Source organism: Crocodylus siamensis, chromosome 7, assembly GCF_052110815.1.
Source record: "Crocodylus siamensis isolate JL-2025a chromosome 7, ASM5211081v1, whole genome shotgun sequence".
NCBI lineage: Eukaryota > Metazoa > Chordata > Crocodylia > Crocodylidae > Crocodylus > Crocodylus siamensis.
The window spans coordinates 77,679,254-77,703,735 of record NC_143401.1 but is presented as its reverse complement, the minus strand read 5'-3'; the positions used below and the strand labels follow the sequence as shown (position 1 = coordinate 77,703,735).

Genomic DNA, 24,482 nt, shown 5'->3' with positions numbered 1-24,482 from the left:
GAACAGGGAATTGATAACAGAGATTTTAGCACCCCATCAAGAAAACAAAAGCCTCTCTCATTAGTTCAAGCTCTTCTTAAGCAACTCTTTCCAAGGAGGGAACAGCTGACCAGTTGATTAGCTCCAAAAAGCCCTAAGCGGACACTGACTTGTCTGCCTTACACAGAAACCTCTCAGCATTAGCTAGCATACCACATGCTGGTTATGGTCTGTGCTGTGGGAAAGGGGAGGGGGGAAATCCCTGCTTTAGCTGGGCGGGGGGGGGGGGGGGCAGGGGGAATCCAGGCAAACCCTGCTGTCCCTGCCATCTCGCCAGAGCTCTAGCTAGGGAGCAGAGGGGCGGGGCCAGTCTGGTCTCTAGAGCAGAGAGCCTTGCCCAGGGCTGCAAAGCATCTGGGATGATGATGGACTCTGGTTTAAGTTAAACCAGGAAGGGGTCTGGGACAGACACTGCATAAACTGTTTGACCCAAATCAGTTAAATCTGATACTACATTCAACCATCTCAAACCATTTTCAGTCATTTTCAAACTGGTTTATATGCACTGAATATCTGTTCTGTTATAGGTTTAAACCAGTTTCTGATTACTTAAATCGGTTTATGTGTAATGTCTGTCCCTAGCCTATAAATTAAGGTTGTCCGGTGCTACTTGTTTTAAGCCCACCTTATCACTTTCCCCACTAGCAACTGAAAAGTATTTGAACTCAAGTTTGCAATGCTGGGTGTCTGCCTCTGACTTATTTTAAAAAAAACTGTTGCATCAAAACTGGTCCAGCCATTTTGGAGAATGAGATTAGGGGAAACATGCAGTGAAGAAGAATCTTGGTGCAAAAGCAGATACCTAATAAAAAAAAAAGGTGTCTCTGGACATGATGGCTGCTCTTACACATTCCAAGTAGCTAATTGGCCTGGACTTTTACGGGAATTTTGCTGCTCTGAGACTGGTGTGATTCCAAATTTCTCTGATTCAGCAATGTCAAAGGCTATAAACATTGTTAATGGCTCACCAGTTCTCACAACACGGTGCTTCTTGTAACCATGGGTCTTTCTATTTGACTCTAAAAATGTTAGTACACCATTACAAAAATGCCTTGCTGTTTTGGCATCCTTTGGCCCAGTCCATATTGTTCTTATGCTTATCATACCAATATTGCACTTACTTAATGACAAAGTAATTTCTATAGAGCTAAGGTCTACTTTATGTAAACTCAGCCAGTGCAGAAATTTTAAACAAAGCTATGCTAGTGTTGGAGCAATTGTCCAGTAATTATAAAAAAGAGGGATTTTGTGAGTGGTATCTTTTATTGGACTGACACTGTATCATCAAAACTCCCTCAGAGAAACAGTGTCTGCTAGCAGGGTGAATTTTTTATTCTGGAATAGTGACACCAGTTCTTAAAATGACACAGGGTCAGTGAAAGCACTGGCATATCTGAATCTAAACCAGAGAGTTTGGTGGTATAGATATGTCAGCCAGACAGAGTTTTGTATTTTAGAACTACTTCAGTTGACCTTTGCTCTCATGCATGACATTGTCAGGATTGGTGTATGTAGGAGCAGGAAGGTATTATCTTTGATGGGTGATTGGTTATTTTCGGAGTAGAACATTGGACTGGGAACACAGAACTCAGCATCTAATTTTTTTGCAAATGGCCTCTATTGCTTGAAGTCATGCCCACTGTTGCCTTGGCCTCTTGAAGGCTCAGATCAAGTGTAGTGTCTGTCCACATTTTCTTACCTATTTGTAGCATATGTCCCTTTGTAGTCAGTAGCAGCATTGAGCATGAATTCTCAGTTATAGTAAGGTTCCTTTACACAGCTCTGACTGTATAAAGATGATTTAAAGTGGGTTCAACAGCCCCTTTATATTGGTGGAATAATACAAGTGGCTTTTACGTACCTGAGAATTAAGCTCTCAAGGTGCCTGTAGACATGCAGAATGCCTGCTCCAACACACTGCACTTCCAGCACTGTTCCAATGCGCTATAGTTAATCAAGTCTGCTGGAGCATGCTAATTAGCAGCCTCAGTGTCTCATGTATTCAGCATCCCCATTTTTTAGAATGGCAGTAGGGGCACTATAAAGATTATTGAAAGAGCTTAAATTAAAGCACCCCCACTGTCATTCTGAAGCACAGGACACTGGCTAGGGACAACTCTTACACACAAACTGGTTTAAGTGATCAGAAACTGACTTAAACCTGTAACAGAACAGGCATTCCATGCACGTAAACCAGTTTTAAAATGGCCAAAACCGGGTTGAGATAAACCTGGTTGAATGCAGTATCTGAATTAACTGATTTGACTCAAACAGGTTTATGCAGTGTCTGTCTCAGACCTCTTGCTGGTTTAAAATAAACCAGACACCCCCAGCATGCTCTGTGGGCTGGGTGGGGCTCTCTGCTCCGCAGCAGGGCTGGCCCCTCCTCTCTGCTCTCCAGCCAGAGCAAGGACTGGCCCTAGAGTAGACACCGGTAGGCATGGCCCTGCTAAGGCACAGGGGGCGGGGAGGGGAATCATCCTGCCCTTCTGCTGCTCTCATTGCACTGCAACTGGGGTCTGCCAGGGAGCAGAGGGGAGGGGACTGCAGCGATGGCCCCTGAAGGGACAGAGGGAGGAATAATCCTTTTCCCTACCCCTTCACTTTAACGGGGCCATGTAGGTTGGGTGTCCCACAGGGTTGGGCAGAGGGTTCTGTTCCATGCTGGGGGGACTCTCCCCCACTCCTCCTCCCAGGGTAGGCAGGGGGGCTCTGAGGCGCTGGACAGGGATGCTGCACCTGCAGCTCCGCACTCACAGAGGGGAAGTCCCATGCCGTACTCTGCAGGGAAGCAGGGGTGGGGCTCCCTCCACTCTCCCTCCCAGCAGAGTGCGGGGACTGTGCAGCTGGGAGCGGGGGAAACGGCAGGCTCCAGTGTGGGGCGTCCACCGCTGCAAGGGCTGGAGGTACAGGTGTGGGGACCAAAGCTTCGGGGTTAAGATAGGCTCCACTCCACCCTCTATCCAGCACTGGCTGGAGCTGGGCCTGAGTCAGGCATGAGCGCCCCGACATCCCCGCCTGCTGCTGCTGGCAGGCAGTGGGGGCTGCACACCATGGGGGGAATGTGTGGGAGTCCCTACACCCCACACCCACACCCTACCCAGCTGACTTCTGCGGTCCCGCTGCCCCTCTGGGGGGAAGAAGAGGAGGGGGAAGAGTTTTCCTCAGCATGGAACAGAGCCTCCTCCTGTCCTGAGAGGGAGAAGTGGGGATAAGAGTCCCCCCCTGGGGCCGGGCAGCATCCCATAAAGCATCCCACTGCACAACTCTGCACTGATGGGGGGGGAGGCAGAGGGAAGAGTCCCCCTCTGGGGCCAGGCAGCCTCATAAAGCCCTGCTCCCCACCCCATGGTGGTGGCAGGGGAGGGGGAGGGAGAAGGACCCTCCTCCCAGCACTGAGTAGGACCCCCCTCCTGGCCACACAGCAGTGGGGGAGAGGGAGGAGGGGGAAGAGTTCCCCTCTGGGGCTGGGCAGCCCTGTGTGCTGGGAATCCCAGCTGTCAGGAAGCCACTGGGGCAGACCCACTCCACAGCTCAACTTCCCTGTGGAAGGGAGGGCTGCTTTAGCACCCCCAGGCTTCTGGCTTGAGCCACTGCAAGCATGTGCTGGACATCTGTCTACTTGCAGATGGGTTCACTCAACTAACCTTCAGAGATTGAATCGATTCAGGCTTTTTGAATGTCTGTCCCTAGCCTGAATTCATGAGATATTGCAGGCGCTTAGAGTGGTTCCTAAGAGCCACTCTAATTGCAGTGCCCCTTCACAGCCTCCTAGAGCACACATAGATGCCCTCAGTGTATAGATAGTTTAAGTGATACTAAAAATACATCAAGCTGAAGACGGGGGGTTTTTGTACATTCTAATATTAGAGATGCAAAAGCATCAACAAAAATCTATCTTAATCTTTTGAAATCTTTTCCCTCCAGCATCTTCTGAAAGACACTGAAAGAAGAACCCCAGATACCAAAAACCTTTTGTTTATCCATGGAATAGTTATAATGTGGGCAAGCAGCAGTGAAAATCACAAGATACTGCTCTATCAATATGCACCTTCTCTGCCCTGGTTGAGAGCACATATTGCTGAGATAGGGCTGTGTCCTTGACCCATTTAATCTTGGTCCATATGCTGATATTTCTAAATATAAATTTTCTATCTTTAACTGTACATGGTTGTGGTATGAATACATATCCTCAAGTTATTCTAAGTCTAAATTAACTTGTTCTCTTTATTGTAGGCTGCCAGTCAGCAATCTTATAGTAATAACTTCGTCACTACTGATCTAGATTCATAGATTGTTAGGGGCTGGAAGGGACCTCACAGATCATCAGGTCCAACACCCCCATCATTCCCCCCCGCTCTAGGCAGGAAAACAGTTGGGTACAAGTGACCCCAGCGAGATGACTGTGCAGTCTCCTCTTGAAAACCTCCAGGGTGGGGGACTGCACCAACTCTGGAGGGAGTTTAGTCCACAATCTGGACACCCTGACTGTGAAGGAGTTTTTTCCTGGTATTACGCCTGAAGCGGCCTTCCAGGATTTTCATAGATTCATAGATTCATAGATGCTAGGGTCGGAAGGGACCTCAATAGATCATCGAGTCCGACCCCCTGCATAAGCAGGAAAGAGTGCTGGGCCTACATTACCCCAGCTAGATACACATCCAACCTTCTCTTGAATACCCCCAGGGTAGGGGAGAGCACCACCTCCCTTGGGAGCCCGTTCCAGAGCTTGGCCACTCGAACTGTGAAGAAGTTCCTCCTAATATCTAATCTAAATCTGCTCTCCTCCAGCTTGTGGCCATTATTTCTTGTAACCCCCGGGGGCGCCTTGGTGAATAAATACTCACCAATTCCCTTCTGTGCCCCCCTGACGAACTTATAGGCAGCCACCAGGTCGCCTCTCAACCTTCTCTTGCGGAGGCTGAAAAGGTCCAGTTTCTCTAATCTCTCCTCATAGGGCTTGGCCTGCAGGCCCTTAACCATACGAGTGGCCCTTCTCTGGACCCTCTCCAGGTTATCCGCATCTTTCTTGAAGTGCGGCGCCCAGAATTGCACGCAGTACTCCAGCTGCGGTCTGACCAGCGCCCGATAGAGGGGAAGTATCACCTCCTTGGACTTATTTGTCATGCATCTGCTGATGCACGATAAAGTGCCATTGGCTTTTCTGATGGTTTCATCACACTGCCGACTCATGTTCATCTTGGAGTCTACTAGGACTCCAAGATCCCTTTCCACTTCCGTGCCACCCAGCAGGTCATTTCCTAGGCTGTAGGTGTGCTGGACATTTTTCCTCCCTAGATGCAGCACTTTGCATTTCTCCTTGTTGAACTGCATTCTGTTGTTTTCTGCCCACTTGTCTAACCTGTCCAGGTCTGCTTGCAGCTGTTCCCTGCCCTCCGGCGTGTCCACTTCGCCCCATAGCTTAGTGTCATCTGCAAACTTGGACAGAGTACATTTCACCCCCTCGTCCAAGTCGCTGATGAAGACATTAAAGAGTATCGGTCCAAGCACCGAGCCCTGCGGGACCCCACTGCCCACACTCTTCCAGGTCGAAACCGACCCATCCACCACAACTCTCTGGGTGCGACCCTCCAGCCAATTCTCCACCCACCGGACTGTGCAGTCATCCAAGTCACAGCCCCTTAACTTGTTCACCAGTATGGGGTGGGATACCGTGTCAAAGGCGTTCCTGAAGTCCAAGTATACGACATCCACCCCTCCTCCTGCGTCGAGGCGTTTTGTGACCTGGTCATAAAAAGAGACTAGATTGGTCAGGCACGATCTACCTGCCACGAACCCGTGCTGGTTTCCCCTCAGCATAATTTGTCCTGCCAGGCTCTCACAAATGTGAGCCTTGATGATTTTCTCAAAGATTTTGCCAAGGATGGAGGTGAGACTGACTGGCCTATAGTTACCCGGGTCCTCCTTCCTCCCCTTCTTGAAAATGGGAACCACATTGGCCCTTTTCCAGTCCTCCGGGACTTGACCCGTGCGCCACGAGCGTTGAAATATTCCCGCCAGTGGCTCTGCAATGATGTCGGCCAGTGCCTTCAGTACCCTCGGATGGAGCTCATCCGGGCCTGCCGACTTAAAGGCATCCAGTTCCTCCAAGTGACCCTGCACCACCTCAGGGTCCACGCATGGAAGTCTGGTGCCTTGCTGCTGCCTCCCTACACTCCCAGTGAGAGACTTGTCATGCCTCTCACTTAGGAACACTGAGGCGAAGAACTCGTTGAGGAGTTCAGCCTTGTCCCCTCTGTCCGTCACCAATTGTTTCTGCCCATTTAGCAGGGGTCCTATTCCTCCCTGGGCCTTCCTTTTACTCCTTATATATCTAAAAAACAATTTCTTATCGTCTTTTACTTGGGTTGCCATCCTCAGCTCCATGGTAGCTTTGGCCTGTCTAACTGCCTCCCTACAAGCACGAGCAGAAGAGGTATATTCCTCTTTGGTGATCTCTCCCTGTTTCCACTTTTTATGTGCTCCCCTTTTGGCCCTTAGTCTCCCCAGGATTTCTCTGGTCAGCCAGGGAAGCCTCCTGGCCCCTTTCCCTCTTTTACCTCGCACGGGGATCGTCTCGCTTTGTGCGAGAAGGATAGCTTCCTTAAGGCACAGCCACCCTTCTTGGGCTCCCATCGTTTCAAAACTACTACTCTGCAGTGCATCCTTCACTAATCGCCTGAGTTTACTGAAATCAGCTTTCCTAAAGTCCAGCACGTTCACCCTACTGGTTACCTTACCCACTCGACGCCTTATGTTGAATTGTACTTTTAGGTGATCACTGTCCCCCAGATGGCTACCGATCTGTAGGTCCCCTACTATGTCATCCCCCGTTGCCAATACCAGATCCAGTAAGGTCATCCCCCGTTGCCAATACCAGATCCAGTAAGGATACCAGATCCAGTAAGATCCAGATCCATTGGTCCTGGTCTTCCCCAGGGGTGCCCTAGTGAACAGTTGTTCACCGAGCTCCTGATGGACTCCTGATATAGCGATAAGCCACCATCAAGTCCCCTCTTAACTTTCTCTTCTTTAGGCTAAAGAGGCCCTACTCCTTCAGCCTTTCCTCATGTGGCTTGCCTTGCAAGTCCCTGATCATACAGGTGGCTCTTTTCTGGACCTGCTCAAATTTTTCCATGTATTGCAGTGTAGCACCCAGAACTGGACGCAGTACTCCAACTGCGGTCTCACCAGTGCTGAGTACAGTGGGAGTCTCACTACCTTAGTTTTACATGAGATGCATCGGTTGATGCGTGCCAGCATGTTGTTTGCCCTGCTGGCCACCACGTCACTCTGATGGCTCATGTTCATGCAATGGTCAGTCATTACCCCTAGGTCCCTTTCAGCCATAGTGCAAGTCAGTCTGTCATCTCTGAGCCTGTATGTATGTTGAGGGTTATTTGCCCCTAGTTGGAGCACCTTACAGTTGGAAGTGTTGAACTTCTAAGCTGTCCAGGTCCACCTGCATCTACAACCTATCTTCTTGCATGGCCATACTGCCCCATAACTTGCTGTCAACCACAAACTAGGTCAGTGAGCTTTTCATTCCCTCGTCCAAATAGCTGATAAACATGTTGAAAAGATGTCCAAGCATGGAATCCTGAGGGGCACCACTGGCCACTTCACGCCAGGACGATACAGATCCATTCATGAGAACTCTCTGGGTCTTACCCTGTAGCCAGTTTCCCACCCACTGAACGGTCAAGCAAGCTGAGCGCACAATCTTCCAGTTTTCCCACGAGGTTATCGTGGGATACTAGATCAAAAGTCTTTTGGAAGTCTAGGTATGTAATGTCTACCTTGTCTCCCATGTTCAGGTGGTGAGAAACATGGTCACAGAAGGAGATGAGACAACACCTACCTGCGACAAAGCCATGCTGGCTGTCTTTCAGTATCTTACCTTCTGCAAGCATATCGCATATAGATTCTTTGATGAGCTTTTCTAGGATTTTCCCTGGGATAGAGGTTTGGCTGACTGACCTATAGTTGCCTAGGTCCTCCCTCTTCCCGTTCTTGAAGATGGGCAAAATTTTGGCCCCCTTCCAGTCCTCGGGGAATGCCCCTGTGTGCCATGAATTCTGAAAGAGCTTTGCCGGGGGTTCAGTGATGACCTCAAATATGGATTTGATTCAGGTGGCAAGTAGAGGGAAAAGGCACTGTACCTCCTAGAAAGTCCCTTAAGTTATCCAGTTCAGTATCTTAATACATTTTAGTTCATCTAATACATCTGATTACTTCCTAAATAAAATAGTCTTTGCCCATTTTAAAGAAATTTCTTCCTTTAACAATGACTTTGAAGCTGTCTGTTGTGTGTGCTGCACTATGAGCCAATATCTTCAGTCTAAAAAGAGATGTAGGATGTTCATCCAGTTGAGTGATCCAATTGGCTGAGCAGCCTTAGGTGTTATATATCATCAGTAATAGGCTTTCAAAATGCGTATATTTGTTGCTGTTATAATTATTGCAGGGGACATTGTGAGTCTGTTCTACATACTCTCTTTTTTCCTCTCATCCTTGTCATCAGCCACTTTATTTAGATTTTCCTAATGCAAATATTTAAGCTTCATTTAACAACGTGACCAATACTTTCCTCAGTGAAAGATCCTTATAGGGCAGCAGATCATAATGGACACTTTAATATCAGAAACTGGAAACTCTTAAAGTTAATCAAGCTTAAACACAGTGGTTAAACATCTCTTGGAGAGATCCAACCAATCTCTGAACCATTGATGCTACAGTAATAAAATGAAATATTTGGCATGCTGATTATTTACGCTTGCTCTGTTTAATTATAGTTTGAAAATGAGATCATCACAAAGCTGGATCATGAAGTGGAAGGAGGCAGAGGAGATGAGCAGTACAAAGTGTTATTTGACAAAATGTAAGTGTTGATTAGCAGTGGGATTTATATCAGAATATAGTCAAAAGAGAGAGCAATTAGACTACAATGAACTTTGTAGCCCAGAAATAATTAAAATCTGTTAATGATGCAAAATATTTAAAATTGCACCTCAGTCAAGTTCCTCTGTCTGAGTGTGATTAACAAGGTGTGTGTAATTATTTCAGTCTCTTGGAGCACTGCAGAAAACACAAATATCTTGCCAAAAATGGAGAAACTTTTGTGAAACTTGTTGTTCGCTTGATGGAGAGACTGCTGGATTACAGAACCATAATGCATGATGAAAACAAAGAAAATCGCATGAGCTGCACTGTCAATGTACTGGTAAGTTATAAGAAGTGAATAATCTAAATTTAGAACAGATACTGAATTTTTAATTTAACACTGAGCTCTTCTTTGGAACAAAAGATCTTAAGCTCTTCTGCTGAGAAGAAAATAAGGGTGATTTGTGCTATAGAAAGAAGTGGGATCCTTAAAAAAATACTCTTTATCATATATTTAATATTTTAAGAGAAGATTTTAATGCCTAATTTTTCAGACTCCAGCCCTTACTTGAACATTATCAACTTGTATGCCTATGAAAAATCAAATGTTATGATGTTAGCCTATAATAAATTGAATTGATCATACACTTTTCACCATTGTATTTACATTCTGCTCACTAATCTAGTCCTTCTGGGACTCTTTCCAGTTTTCAGAACCCTTGAGCAACCATCATTTAGTTTTAAAAAAAAGCTTGCTACTTCCTACCCAAATGTTGAATTTTCTTCTAAGTTGCAGTAGATTTGGAATAGGAAATATTTGGGTTTGGATCAATGACAGTTTAAGGACTCAGTAAATTCTAACCCATTAGGGCTAGAAAAGGAAGTTTAAGCAGTTAGAAAGAAGAAATGTCTGGCTTAATAGGGCACATTTCAATAGCCCTGAAAATCGTAATAATCAGATCTTACAATTATACCATTTTATGTGGGAAGGCTATGTGATGATACTTTCTTCAAGGTTTCACATAACCTGTTTTCGTTACAGTTCAATTTTCTTTACAGAATTAGACATTTGGACTGATGGGTAGCTAAGAAAGTCTTGCTAATATTTCCATAACATTGCTAAAACAGTTTTTCTCTAGTAAAATGTGTCATATACAGAATACACAGTAGCATATGGTGGCATGGTTGAAAGGTTTTGTTGGGACTGGTTTGGGAAGATCTGAGTAATTCATGTGTGACCTCACCATAAATAAGTAATGCAGCCCCTCTCCTCTCATGCAGGACAAACTTTGAACTACACTATCATGTATTACAAGTGAATTGCCTTGGTAGAGTGGCAGAGAATATTGAGCCATCAATTTATAAATGGGAATCTGCATTATAGTTTGCTTTTGTTATCCTCGTACAGCAGTGGCTGAGCAGTTTGTAATGTGGGGAAGAGCAAGAGCTCTTGAAATTTGTCGCTGACCACTGATCCAGGGAATAGTGCTTAGATTGCTTGCAGAAGAGGCAGCGTGTCCTTCTGAATAGAAATAGTGACAAGATAGTGCCGGTTCGTAACTGACAAGAAAGGAAAGGCAAAAACAAGAGGCATTTGACATTGCATTGAAGAAGATCTAAAACAAGTTGTAGTCATTTATAAAACTGGGAAAGTTTAGTAGGAAGCATTTCCTCTGCCATACCCTAGGTGTTTTATTTTTTCCTTTGTTGTCAACTCTAAGAATACTTCCTGGTAAATTTTGTTGTGTCCATTACATGAGAAGCTAACTGCATTTAGTTTTCTCTCCAAACACATCTTGTCTTTCTTCTTGTGTTCAGGGAGATTTTTGTGATAGAGTCTCTTGATGCTGAGTTTTACATATAGTGGATGTGATCTGAAAGTTTCAGATATTTACATACTGTAAATTTTGAGTGGGATTTATTGTCTTTGAGCCAAATTGCCATCGGATACACAAAACTCCCATTGAAGTTATCAGGAGATGCCTGCAACCAGCTGAGTGCTCATTGTTATTAAATATGTTTTAAAATCTTACTTCCATTTCAAATTATTATTCTCCCTCTAGAGTTAACATAATCTTCTCATACTTTCCAATTCACCTAGGCTGAAATTCATCCCTCTATAGCGAGTAAACCCAAAGTCTGCATATCATTTAATTCCTACTTAATACCTCAGTGGGGCTTGATTGGGCTTCTAATGGGCATAGGCTTTGGAGAGGAATGAAGTCTGGCCGCTTCTCTTAGGCCAACTTAATATTTTGGCACTTTCCACACTACATCAAAAAGTTAAAGATCAGCCATGGTAACTATCAGCATGAGGGAGTAGTGGTTTCAAGTCATTGTACCTAGAAAATCAGCAGCTTCAAATCCTTTTGAACCAAAAAAAAGCAAAATACAAAAAAATAGCTGAGTTTCATTTGATTTGGGGGATTTATTTGAAGTTGAACTGAAAGGAGACGATATGGACTGCACAGCTATGCAAATGTAAAAGAGTTTTCAATCAAAACCTACCTCCTGCAAACTAAAGCCGTAGAGTTCTGCAGACACCTTGGGCTCTTTTCAAATACAGCATTTCTGTCAGCTGTACGCATGTTTCTTTTTATGTTTGATATATGCTAAAAATATGTAACAGTGGGTAGGTTTATACCTGTTCTGTTTTCTTAAAGATATTTTTAGTTTTTAAAGATATAAACTTTACATTACATTGGAAATTTTGGGGGATAAATCTCAGTATCTTTAATATCTAACCTGATGTGTCATATCCTACAATATTTGCAGCACTTAATTTAGTCTATCTCAAGGCTAGAGGCATTCAGGCATATGTTGCAGGATAATGACTATGATGTGTGTTATATAAAAACAGAAAAATAAAACTATTCTAACTTTTTATTGTTTAAGAAAATATTAAAATTCAGAAGTCGATGATTTATTACTCAAGGTTGAGATTTTAAAATCCCTCGTTCAACAGTTACTTAAAAATTGTTTTTGTACATTACCAAAATTCAGCTGAAAGCAGTTAATGATGTGTGACTTGCAAATGCCAGAAGCACATTTCTAACAGTACTGTGCTTGCAGATTCTTAACCTTTGCTATGAAACATAATCCCTAATATGCTACACCATGAAACATCATTACAGATTTAGATTTTATAGTTAAATAACTTATGTGTTCTACCACCAGAGGTAAGTTTCATTCTGCAGTTTTTAACATTGATGTTATGCAGCTATGAATTTTTAATCTAATACATGTTCTATATATGTGACTGAGAGAAATCAAGGTCTTATAAAATAATTCTGTTTTAATTTCAGAATTTTTACAAAGAAATTGAAAGAGAAGAAATGTACATAAGGTTTGTAAACGTGGTATTTAACAGCTTTTGCCTTGCTGATATTACTGAAATTGGAGAAAATTAAGCATACAGTACACTACTGATCTGAAAAAGATGGCAGGAATGAGGGATACACCAGTTGTGAAGCTTATGTAGATTGAGTTTACAGAGAGCAATAAGCAACAGTAATAAAGCTCATAAGCTTTTTGCTGACCCTACTTTTGCACCTTCATGTTCATTATTCTAAACACTTAGGAGTATTGTGATTTACAAAAGATCAGGCAAAAGAAAGCAGGGCAAGGAAATTATTTTATTTTATTGTATGGCCATTTGAAAAATCAACTGATATAAAGACTGTTAACAAAATGTTTATTTTTAAGATTAAAACTTTTGGGAGCCCAGCAAAGGCTTGCCTATATACAGCATTTTAAAAATGGGAATATTGAAAAAAGTTTCCTGATTGCATTTTTCTAGAAAGCTTGCTACTTCCCTATTTTTACATCCTTTAAAAATACTCCATCATCTGTATTGTGATTAAAATGAAGAAAAAGACCCTCTCATTTCTCTGTTATGTGTATTTGCATATCATTCATGCATTCATTCTGAGGTACCTAGTCTCATCTTGGGAGAAACAGTAACAATTCAAGTTGCTGCACTGATTTTTTTTTCCCTCCTTTCTTCCCTGAGAGCAAAGGACCTGCATTTCAACAGAAGTATGGATTATGAATATGAAAATACATTCAAGAGTATTATTTGTGCATCTACTTGTTACTACATTTGTATGAAGCCAAACTATCTCCCATTTAAGACAGTGAGAACAAGATTATATCCTATTCTATAAACAGAAAAATTTGAATCCATTCAGTCCGGACAGTGAAACTTTTGTATTTTGATCAATTTTTAAAGTACATTAATATTATTTTTAGGAGGTAGGATGGCCTTACGTTTCAGGCGATACTGGGGTCAGAATACCTTTTGTTCTTTTCCTTTTTTTTTTTTTTTTTTTGACTGCTACACACACTGTGGGTACATCTATACATGTAGTTAAGGCGCATGAGTAAACTCTGGAGCTTATTGCCCCAGAATTCATTGCTGCTGGACGCCAGCTCTTTGCATGCACCTGAAACCGCAGCACGTTTTGCTGGGTCAGAGCAGCCCTGGCTGGCAGCAGCTCAGTGTGTGGAGGGGCTGGCTGGGGCATAAGACTGTTTCAGTATGGGGCTAGCCAGCAGGCAGCTCCCATACTGAAGCACCCTCATGCCCCAGCCAGCTGGGGCAGTATCTACACATACGCTGTTGCAGAGTAAAAAATTGCACAGCAGGATAGTTCCTATAGTTACAAGTACTATCCTGCTACAGAATAAATTAGTTTACTCCAGCCTAAGAGGGGCACATTTGTAGATGAGTGACATTTCCTGCAAGCTGATTAGTCTTTTGCTCAGAAAACATCTCATGTAGCTGCCTGGGGAGCCATAACATCCAGCCTGCAGGGATACCCACAGGTCAGAAAACAGGTCGGAAAACTTGGCAGTGGAGAACAATGGAAACTCCACCTGGCTGGATTCGGCCTTGTCCAGGGCTTTCCCCGCAGTAGGATCAGGGCTCAGCTGCTCTTCCTCTCCTACCCCCCAATCAAGATTAAAGGCAAAATGTTCCATCTCACAAACCCCTGTGCATCTGAATTATTACCAGGTTGTTCCTACCCCACCCCACCCAACCTGTCTGGATCAGGACTGTTCTGCCCCACCTCTCATGAATTCAAAGAGGGGTTGCTCTGCCCAGTCCTCTCCCTCCCCTCCCCATGCATGTGGATCAGGCTGGGCTGCTCCCCCTGCACATACATTGGATTGGTGCTGCTCCCTCCTCACCCCACATCTGAATAGGAGCCATTTTCTGACTCCACCCCAGGCAGATGGACCAGGATTGGGCTGTGCAACTCCCTACAGCAGGATCAAGCCAAAGAAGGTACCTCGCACCATCCATCCAGCTTGTGGGTTTAAAAGGTTGGGCACCACTGCACTAAGTCATTATTGTTTATCATTACTATTTGTATATTTATTACCATGCCTTCTGGTGTTGCCCTCTGACATAAATGGTTTTCAAAAAGGAGTTGAAGGCTATATATTGTTAGTACCCTCTTTAATAAAGTAACTCTTTTATCAGAATCTTTATTCATCTGGTTATCTCCAAAATCTGGACTGTAGGAGTTTATAGCTATTGGAGTTTTAACTTTCTAAAACAACTATCTCATAATTTTTATTATTGATTTTCTTGGCATGTTATGCCCTAAAAATTTGTCTGAAAATGTGAAATATGAGCCTTAAAAATCCTAGATGTGTTTTACTGTTTGAACATACAGTCTAGCTGTGTTAGTCTTCAACACAAATTATTTTGTGACATTTTAAGGTCTGATTCTCATTTATTACTGTAGGTATTTATACAAGTTATGTGACTTGCACAAAGAGTGTGATAACTACACTGAAGCTGCCTACACATTACTTCTGCATGCAAAGCTTCTTAAGGTAAAGTACTAAAATGCATTTAATATTAAGAAAATCTTAATATAGCCAATTACAGATACAGGCACGCATTTCTCCATAAGAGCTGTATTACATCCATATTTAAATGTATAGTTATGCTTCAAAATAGTAAATGAAGTAACTCAAAGAAAATTATGTTGCAATTTACTATGTGTTCCACAATTAGATGATATTTTATACTTAATACACAGTATAATGAAGCAAAAAATGAATTGTATCTTTGGTATTGTACTCTTAGAAAATTAACAAGACTTACTGAATCTGGTTTAAAAAATGAATAGAACGAGTACAACAAAATAAAGAAAAACATTGTAAAACATTAATAAAAAATAACAACTTGAGTGAGGACATAGGAAAGCTAGTAATCCATCAATTCAAGGATACATTTTTGCAAATTACAGAATGCTGTGCTAAAATCAACCCAGGAGCCTCTTAAATTTAGTTTTTGATTCAGGACCATTAGTGGCCATAAGCAATTGTCCCCTTTCCAGAATCAGGTCTTTCAGGGAAGTGGCTAATGTTGCTGAAGTAGTATGATATATACAGTGAATCTAAAGTGAGATAATGGTACTGTTTTTCTACAAGGGGTGTCTACAGTAAATCTATAGAGAAGCCCATAGAATAAATAATTTTAGTTACATGGAATACGTTAATGAAAACAAGACTTTGAACATAACAGAATAATGACACCTACTTTTTAACTTATCTCTGATAATATAATAATAATACCATGATAATGATATAATAATGATATGAAATATATTATTGATGTTACTATATTCCCCTAAAAGTGACATTTATTTAAATATTTTGTCAATGAGCTACAAAATTCAGATGACATCCATTCTATTGTAAATATTGTGATGTGTAAACTTTGTTTCCTGCATTGTTATCTAGGAAAAGTTTAATTGCAACAGGATATGTTCCATTTTTAAATCAAAACCTGAATTTATTTACTCCAATTCTGTAATTTGTCAGCAATGAGTTTTAATGTTTAGGCACAAAAATTTAAAAGGAGATAGAAAAGTATACTTTTACTAAGTATTCTAAAACTTATTTATGCCCTTGAGCACCAAAAAATTTTAAGCCTACACATCAAGCCCATGGTGCAGCCTTAGGGCTGGGAGCCCAGATCTGCTGATGGGGCTTTCAGCTGTGGGGACACATAATGAGCCCCTGAGGCTGGGAGCATAATTAACTGATGGGGCTCCCAGTCATGGGGGCACAATGGAGCCCTTAACTCCAGCTGTGCCCCAACGGCTGGGAGCCCTAATCTGTTTCAGCTCCCAGCCAAAGGACCATATTGGAATCAAGGGCTCTGATGTGCCCCTGCAGCTGGAAAGTGACAGCTGCTTGAAGCTCCCAACCTCGACTCAGCCTGGACTTCACAGGGCCCCCAAGGCTATGAGCAGTAATCAAGTGATCGGCACTCTCAACACCAAGAGTGTATGGGAGTCAAAAGCTCCCGTGTTCTCTGGAGGTTGGGAGCCCCATTCGGCCATGCCACGTGTTCAGTTAATGGCATGATGAGAACCAGCTCATCGTTATTACGCTATTTTATGTAATAACTTTATGGCTTTTTCCTTGTTTTATCACACCATTAATTACGTAAATGTGTGGTCAGGTAACTACTTAAGATATAATTAGCTGATTATGTGGTATTGTGTGCCAGGTATTACAAAGATTAGGTTTTGCATCAATGAAAGGATTAAAGGCCCAGTACAGAGTAGTCAAAAAATGCAGGAAAAAGGTGGCTGGAAGAAAAATTAAATTTGGGGCTTGAGTACAGATAGTGGATTTGTTTCCACAGAGTGAGAGGATTCATGAAATTTACTCTTTTGATCAGTCTTCCCAGTGATGGCAATGAGCATTGCATCAGCCACCTGAGGACAGTATTTGGACCAACTATGAGAATACTGCTTAAATGAGATGATGTTCATGGTATAGAAGTCCAGGGAAGCACATCTTTCTACCAGCGTATTTTAATTAAGCTCATCAGAAAAGGTAGAAATACAAAAAAGTGATTTTGAAAAAAAAAATTAGGAAATTTCTGTTATTTCTCTCTTGCAATTTAATAACGAGTCAGCCCAGGGGTATCTTAAATTTAGTCTTTGATTCAGAACCATTAGAAGATATAAGCAATGATCCTCTTTCCAGAATCATGTCTTTAAAACAAATGGCTAATATTGCTGAAGTAGTATGACATATGTACTGAATCTAACAATAGATAATAGTACTGCTGTAGATATATACAGGATATACAAAAAGATGTGTGTGAGTGTGTGTGTATGTGTGTAAAAATATATAGTATACAAATATGTTATATACATAGACATATCTCATATTAGTACCAGTAGCTAAGATACGCTTTTAAATTATAGGCTTTTTACCATTTTATATTTTATAATGCATTATTCTACAGTAGCAAAGACTGAAAAGTCCAAGTTAGAGAACGAAACCTAATGTTTAAATCATAACATCAGTGACAAGGTGAAGTGATAGTTGTTTGGAATCTGATACTTGACCCATCCTTCTGCAGGATCTGTAGTCTCAAATTTCTTCTGGCTACTGTGGTGATAAGAGGTCAGTTTCTTTCCTGTCACCCTAGTTGGGTGTGCAGTGGGAGCAACATGATTCTGTTTTCTCTGCCCACTTTCACTGGCCTGCAGTGGAAATCTTTTACCCCTGTGGATTCCTGGAACCATTTTCTGTTCCTTTGCAGAAGAAGGGCTAGTTCTTCAGAGTCTTAGGGGTCGGGGTACTCTGCTTCTTGCAGTCAGTCTGGTGTACAGTGAAAATACAACAAAGTACGGATCAGAAAAAGACATGAAATAGAGGGCTAAATTTCCCAATAGGACTCGGCTCTCCTATTCAGCAATTTCACTTGCCAGCAGCAGGTACGTTTTCAAGCTATCTCTGTTAATACAGAAGATTTCTTAAAGGTAACTCGTTTTTAAAGTAACTCTAGCTGATAGAAAGCAGTACAGTAGCCTTCGCAGTCTTTGTAGTAATCTGAGAAACTCACAGAAAAGTTTTTAGATTAAAAAAATACACTCAGGGCGCATTCACATGCCCATTAGTGCATGCAGAGATGCTTTGAGTGCAGTAGACTAATTCTACTGCATGATATTGCAGAGGGCAAAACCCGTGCTAATGTGCAGTAGGATTAGTTACTCCCTAAAATGTGTGTGCAGTGCTACTACGCAATAGTACCAGTTACTGCGCACTTACAAGTACTAAACTAGATGCTCAGCAATCACTACGCATTAATGCACATTTAGACATGCCCACTGGGTGTTAATTTAAATATTTTAGAGGTTACCCTGGGGGCCTTCTTATATATACCTCGGTATTGTGGACAAACAGCAGACAAACTGTAACCATAGCATGGCTGAATATACTAAAGAGTTTGTGAGACCTGCGTAAAGATGCTTTCAAACATGTGCACTCTGCTCTCCTTTAAAATTGATTGGTGAAAAAAAAAGTCAGTGAGATTAAGCTGGCACATAAAAGCACTTTAGTAATAGCTTTATCCTTTATTAAAAACTGGGGGTTTTGTACATTAATGCTTTGATAATGCAAATTAGCACACAGGGACATAACTTAAGAATATAAAGATATGGGGAGATGACTTCGACACTTGCAGTCGCAAAGAATTTTCTGGCGGCCTTCAGTTACAAATTTGAATGAATAACTAACCGATTTTGTGAACACAAGCATCTCTGTTATTCCCAACAGGGAAATTAAATGGGTTTGACAGTCTCCATAATACTTTCTTAGTGGAATTAAGTGATGTCTGTATTGTCATAACTTGCTACCTCAATATTCTACAAGCAAACCTGATAGATAGACTATATAAAATATTCCCAGTATTTTTGGGGAAAATGATGAAGCTGAGTATGCAATATAATATTACTCTGTTTTACCCATTAGGACTAGAAGTTTTATATTAATATATTTTATACAGTATAACCTTAAATTAGAGTTGAACCAAGCATGATTTTTATTCTACCTAATAAAATGATTTCAGATTAAATGTATATTTAATTTAGTCCTATTACTTTATATGAAATATCCAAAATCAGTTTTATTATGGAAAACAATACAAGATGGTAAAATATAAGATGGCAATAAATACAAGATAGCTGTTACTGTAGTTTTTCAATATGTCAGATCTGTTGTGATTTTCACACATGAAAGTCTATGAGGCCCCTGTCACTTCCTTTTTGAAAATGCTGTAAGTTTCAAATAGGTAATAATAATAGTACAAGGTGCTTAAGAAGATTCAGGAAACCTTGTGCCTGCCTTCCCTTCTGTGCAGTATGTAACTTTAAACTTCAGTGCCTCTGATTTTTGAAAACCAGACCATGAGGATGGATTGTCAATGACACTTAGCATTGGCACACATTTTCATCACACTGATTTTAATGGGATTAGATTTAGGTCAGCAAAGAGAGCTCTTGAAACTCCCACATATAAATCTGTAAGAACTCTGTCACTGCAGAGGGAGAGCTTCTGTCCTGTTCCCAAAATTACTGCAAGTTAAATACACACACAGCATAGTTTCTCTTTCAGAGACTGTCAGGTGACCTAATGGTCCCCTCTAGCCCAGAACTAGATGAATGAATCTATGAAATGAATCTATGACATGTTGTCCGTGTAGGGATTCCTTTCCACCCCACGTTAGTACCTTTTAGTACTCTGTATAAGAAAACAGATAATATTATATTCAATATGAGCTATTCTTTTAATTTTATTTTTCTAATGCACTTCATATTGCATGTTATCCTTCCTCTTCTAGCTGGGTACCGTAGATGGAATACCTTCAAATATGTTTGATATAGAATGATATAAATATCTTGAAGTATCCCATGGTCTTTTGCAATAGGTAATATTAATATTATATATAAATATATATCATATCTTTAAAGACCGATTGCAAAAAGATGTTCCAGGTTGGTTGTTGTTTTAGGATTATCTGAGTATGCTAGATAGTTATTATATATGTTTTGCTGTATGCTAAATATAATACCAAAGTAATAAGTGTGAGAGAGCCTGGCTGTAAGCAAGCACACACATCTATGTCAGCTGTTCATTGAACCAGCCAGTGAAATGAAAATCCTTTCAACCTCAAAGGAGGGTATAAAGTCAAAATCTTTCAAAAATTAGAGAAACGAGATTACCCTGTTAAAGAGCTTTTTTGTTATTTAGCTGCTACAGATTCCTTCTCCTCTAAACATCATCAAAGAATTTTAGCTCTTTACCTTCTGTGTGAAGTGTTCTATCTATCTGTGTCAACATAACTTGGTGCTTTGGGCTTTTTCTCACTTTAAGGCTATTAATGCTGTTTTTTATCTAGCTCTGTTGATCAACAATATAAGGTCTCTCTGATCTGTTCTATCAAAGAGGAAAGGAAACCCTCTCAAAGAGTTTCCCTTTAAATGATGCTAAAAAATGTAAACAGTCTTCTCATTACTGTAGTTCACATGAGGATTCCCTAATTCCCTCCTGACATGGAGGTAGCTGGGCCATAAATCCAGTGCCAACAGGAACTGAATTACAGTTTCATAACTGCAGTAAAATCTTTTAGATATTATATCAGCCTTGATGTCATGTTGTCAAAGTATAAACCAAGAATGCATGTTTGAATTAGTCTTACCTCATTGATTTGTTATATTGCCTTTTATTGCCTTCATTTTTGTTCTTTCTTCATATGTGGTGTAGTGGTCAGAAGAGGCATGTGCAGCACATCTTACTCAGCGGGATGGATACCAGGCAACTACTCAAGGACAACTAAAAGATCAGCTGTATCAAGAAATTATCCATTACTTTGACAAGGGCAAGGTAAAGAGGCAAAAAAAAAAACCGTGTTGCATTGCTTTTCTTCCACATACACACACTTTCTGTCTAACTAGATGCCAAATAGTAAACATACCTTACATGAAGTGACCTTCAAGGAGTCTTAAACTTGTTATAAATTGTAGTTTGGAATGCTTTATGTAAACAGGCTGCCAGCTAGCACTTAAAGATAATGGGGAAGGGGGGGAGAAAGGAAAGAAGGAAGGGGGGGAGAAAGGAAAGAAGGAAGGGAGAGAAGGAATAATACATTTATAAATGGTGTTTTAAGAGTAAACAAGAAAAGGGGAACTATTTCTGAACATGCTGCTTAGTGGTAGAAAAAATGGGTCACCTCATTGTGAGGGACTTCTTAGCAATTGCAACCAATACAAACCAAATTAATTATCTAGGAGAATGGATGCCTACCTCACTGTTTCTCAACCTTTTTAGACTTGAGGCATCCTTCAGAAAGTGCCAGCTATGAGTTTTCATTTGTTTTTTAATTGCTGTGTTATTTTAAGGAAAAATAACACAGCAATTATTCTGTTGCAAAGGACTCAGACCACAGAATGACCAGAATGTTATTCAGTGTTATTAACAATATGAATTCTTATTTAAAATCTCTGGGTTTATCTTGTGAATCATGTTTGTACACATAACAGTACTAGCATTCTGTAACACTCTTGCGAGGATCTCAAATACTCCACGGTACTGCAGGGCCCTGGTTGAGAATTATTGGCCTACCTGGTTGATATTTTAAAGATGTTGCAAAGAGAGGGTTCAACAGGGGTCATTACTTTGGTATTTCCCCCCCTAAATGAATATGGATTTGACATTGGCTGGGTTATGTGTGTGTCTCATTTTGTCTATCTATGGATGCTTTCATTAGTTAAAGGGGAGAGTTGGAGGTAAAGTAGTGGTTGGAACATTTAGATACAAAATGAGATGCCAGGCATCAAAAATTTCAAGATACGTATCTGTTTTCCCAAAGGCACTTGTTACCCTTCGCTTAATAAACTACTTCAACAAATAATTGTCAGATTTTTGAAGAACTGAATTATCCAGCTAAAAGAGCGTTATTCAGTCCTGTTTTCAAGAGATTCAGATTAGTTGTTTTGTAGAAATGTCATAATCTGCTAGTTTCTGAAAAACTCAAATACTAGTCAACTTTATTTTAATGTTACCTTTTATAAATAGTTAATAGTTAGAGACTTCCTGAAAAGGTAATATTCTGAATTGTTATAGAATAAAACAGATTACTAGGATGATTATAACCCTTCTGTGAAAAATGTATAGCACTTATAGAAGTTTTTATAACTATCTATAACAAATACTACTCACATGTGTAACATGCTTATAACAGCTATGAAACATGTATTAATCTTTGGCAAACAATAATCAAACTGTAGATTTTAAATGGCTATAAAGGTTACACTTGATACTGGAAGTAGTTTTTCTCTGTAGTGTAGTCAGAATTTTGTTTTTCTGTTGGAGAGACAGGTCAGGAGGCCTTTTTAATATGATATAGTTATCATTCTTACCACTAAATAATTACCCCTTCCCCCCACCCTTTTCTTTTTCAAATGTACAAATTTTCCTACTGTCCAAACACTCTCAATTTCCACTGAAGTCAGTGGAAACTGCACTTTTGAAAAATCATATCACTGAATTTTAACCTTAAATAAAAACCCACAACCTATCTTCTTTCTTCCTAGTTCTATAGAAAAACAGTATTACTACCAAACTACATTAAAGGCCTACTTAACCATTTCTGCTACCATGGGCACTAATGAGCTCTTTATGAACAGCAGGCAGAATACCTGCTGTTTACAAATGTTCATCCTGTGCAACATTACACCACGAGGCATCAAAAGCATAAGTGAATACTGTTTAAACTAATAACCACTCTTAATTTAAGCATATTGTATTTTATGTTGTAGCTCATAAATAAAAAAGAGCTTTGTTAAAAACTGCTGGACAACTTAGTTACCTCTATCTTGTCTCAGTAATTGAACAAATTGTGTTTGTCTTCAACTTATTCCTGGATTCAGACATGAGAAGGTATGCTTGTGTTGATGGTTTACCACCCGCATAATACAATCCATAGGACTTCTCTGAAATAGTTTCTTAGCAGACAGACAGCATTAGTTTTATAGCATTATCTATTGTTTCCATATTTGTATCTTCTGACTTCCATTTCACCAGAACTCATGAAAAATGCTTTTGTTCCAAAAATATTGAGAATAATAATTTCGTACGTAAATTCAGACAATTCAAAGTTCTCTTGGGCCACGTACATGGACCTTCACTTTTTCCTGGTAGAGTCACTTTTCTCCAAAGAGAAACCATGAGTGTACTGATGTTCAGGATTTTTCTCCCAGAGCAAAAATGACCACTACAGAAGAAAACAAAATTGGTGCAGTCACACAGCCCTAGTTGATGTCCATTTGAATGGCAAAGGACTCCACACTGGAGCCTCTGCATAGGATGGAAGCAATCATCTAGTCATAAAGGAGTCCTAGGTTGGTAATAAATTTCCCTGGGTGCCCAAACTTCGATAAGATCTTCCACAGAGCCTCATAGTCAATAGAGTCGAAGGCTGTGGTCAAACCAAAAAAGGCTATATACAGTTCCTGGTTTTATTCTCAGCATTTTTCCTGGATCTGCTGGGCTGCAAAAATCATGTCTGTGGTGCCTCCCAATGATCTGAAGCCACACTGAGACTTGTGAAGGATTTCCTTGACAAGAGGAAGCAGTTAGTTCAGCAGAATTCAAGCAAGGATCTTCCCAGCAGTGGAGAGGAGGGGATGATACCTCAGTAGTTTCCATAGTCAAACTTATTTCCCTTTTTAAAAATGGTAACAATATTGGCATTCCTTAGGTCATCAGGAATTTCTTCAGTGTTCCAGATTTTAAGAAACAGTGTGTGGAGCTTGTTGGTCTTAGTTTCCCCACCATCTTTAAAGACCTCAACTGGTATGCCACCAGGGGGCAGATGCTTTGCTGGTGGACTTCTTCAGAGGTTGGTCAACCATCAAGGGCTTCCCTTACTGGATGCCGCAGGATGGATTTGACAGTGCTCCTTTCAGCAGTTTTTGATGGACTCAATGTCTTTGAGGAGCATACTGCCATCTTCAGATCTAAGCTGAGCGAGTCCGTAAGAGTTTAGTCCATTCGCAGCCTTGACTGCACTGAAGAAGCCCTACATGTTGTGATGTCAACAAACTGTTGGATTTCTTTCACCTTGTCTTCCCACGGTTTGTTTTTGATTTCTCAAATGTTCCTCTGGGCTTCAGTTTTAAGCTGTTGGAAAGTTCCCTGCTATGATTTGGACATAGGATGGTTTTGCCAGTCACAGAAAGCTTTTCTCTTCTAATCAAACCAGTCATGGTGGACGTGATTGTTGTCACTAAATGATGATCAGTCCAGCCATCATGGGCTCCTTTCATGACACGTGTGATATGGATATCTTTTAGATCATGTGCTTTTGCAATGACATAGTCAAGGAGGTATGACAATGGCATAGTCAAGGAGGCAATGACATAGTCAATGAGGTACCATTGTTTCAGGTGGGGGTGTTGCCATATTGTTTTGTACCTGTCACATTGTCTGAAGATAGTGTTAGTATTGACAAAGTCATGCTCTGCACATTTACTGAGTAAAAGGATGCTATTAGAATAGGCCTTGCCCAGTCCTTCCTTCCCTATGGTGCCCTTCCACATGTTAGTCCCAGCCAACTCTCACATTGAAGTCTCCAAGGAGGATGATAGTCAGGATTTAATCAAGGTCAGCATAAAACTGTTCTTTCTGTTCTTCCTTAGCATTGAGTGTTAGGGCATATACACTGATGACCGTAT

At 41.0% G+C, this 24,482-nt stretch overlaps 1 protein-coding gene across 2 annotated transcripts in view; it reads left to right on the top strand.

Annotated features, from left to right (window-relative positions):
- The window catches only part of DOCK1 (dedicator of cytokinesis 1), a 553,358-nt gene that overhangs the window by 416,330 nt on the left and 112,546 nt on the right, over positions 1–24,482 (top strand). For both annotated transcript variants that reach the window (XM_090058391.1, XM_090058392.1), the window contains exons 34-38: positions 8,835–8,920; positions 9,106–9,262; positions 12,228–12,268; positions 14,679–14,769; positions 20,512–20,631. In XM_090058391.1, coding sequence (XP_089914517.1) covers positions 8,835–8,920; positions 9,106–9,262; positions 12,228–12,268; positions 14,679–14,769; positions 20,512–20,631 — 495 coding nt within the window. The remainder of the gene's footprint in view (positions 1–8,834; positions 8,921–9,105; positions 9,263–12,227; positions 12,269–14,678; positions 14,770–20,511; positions 20,632–24,482) is intronic.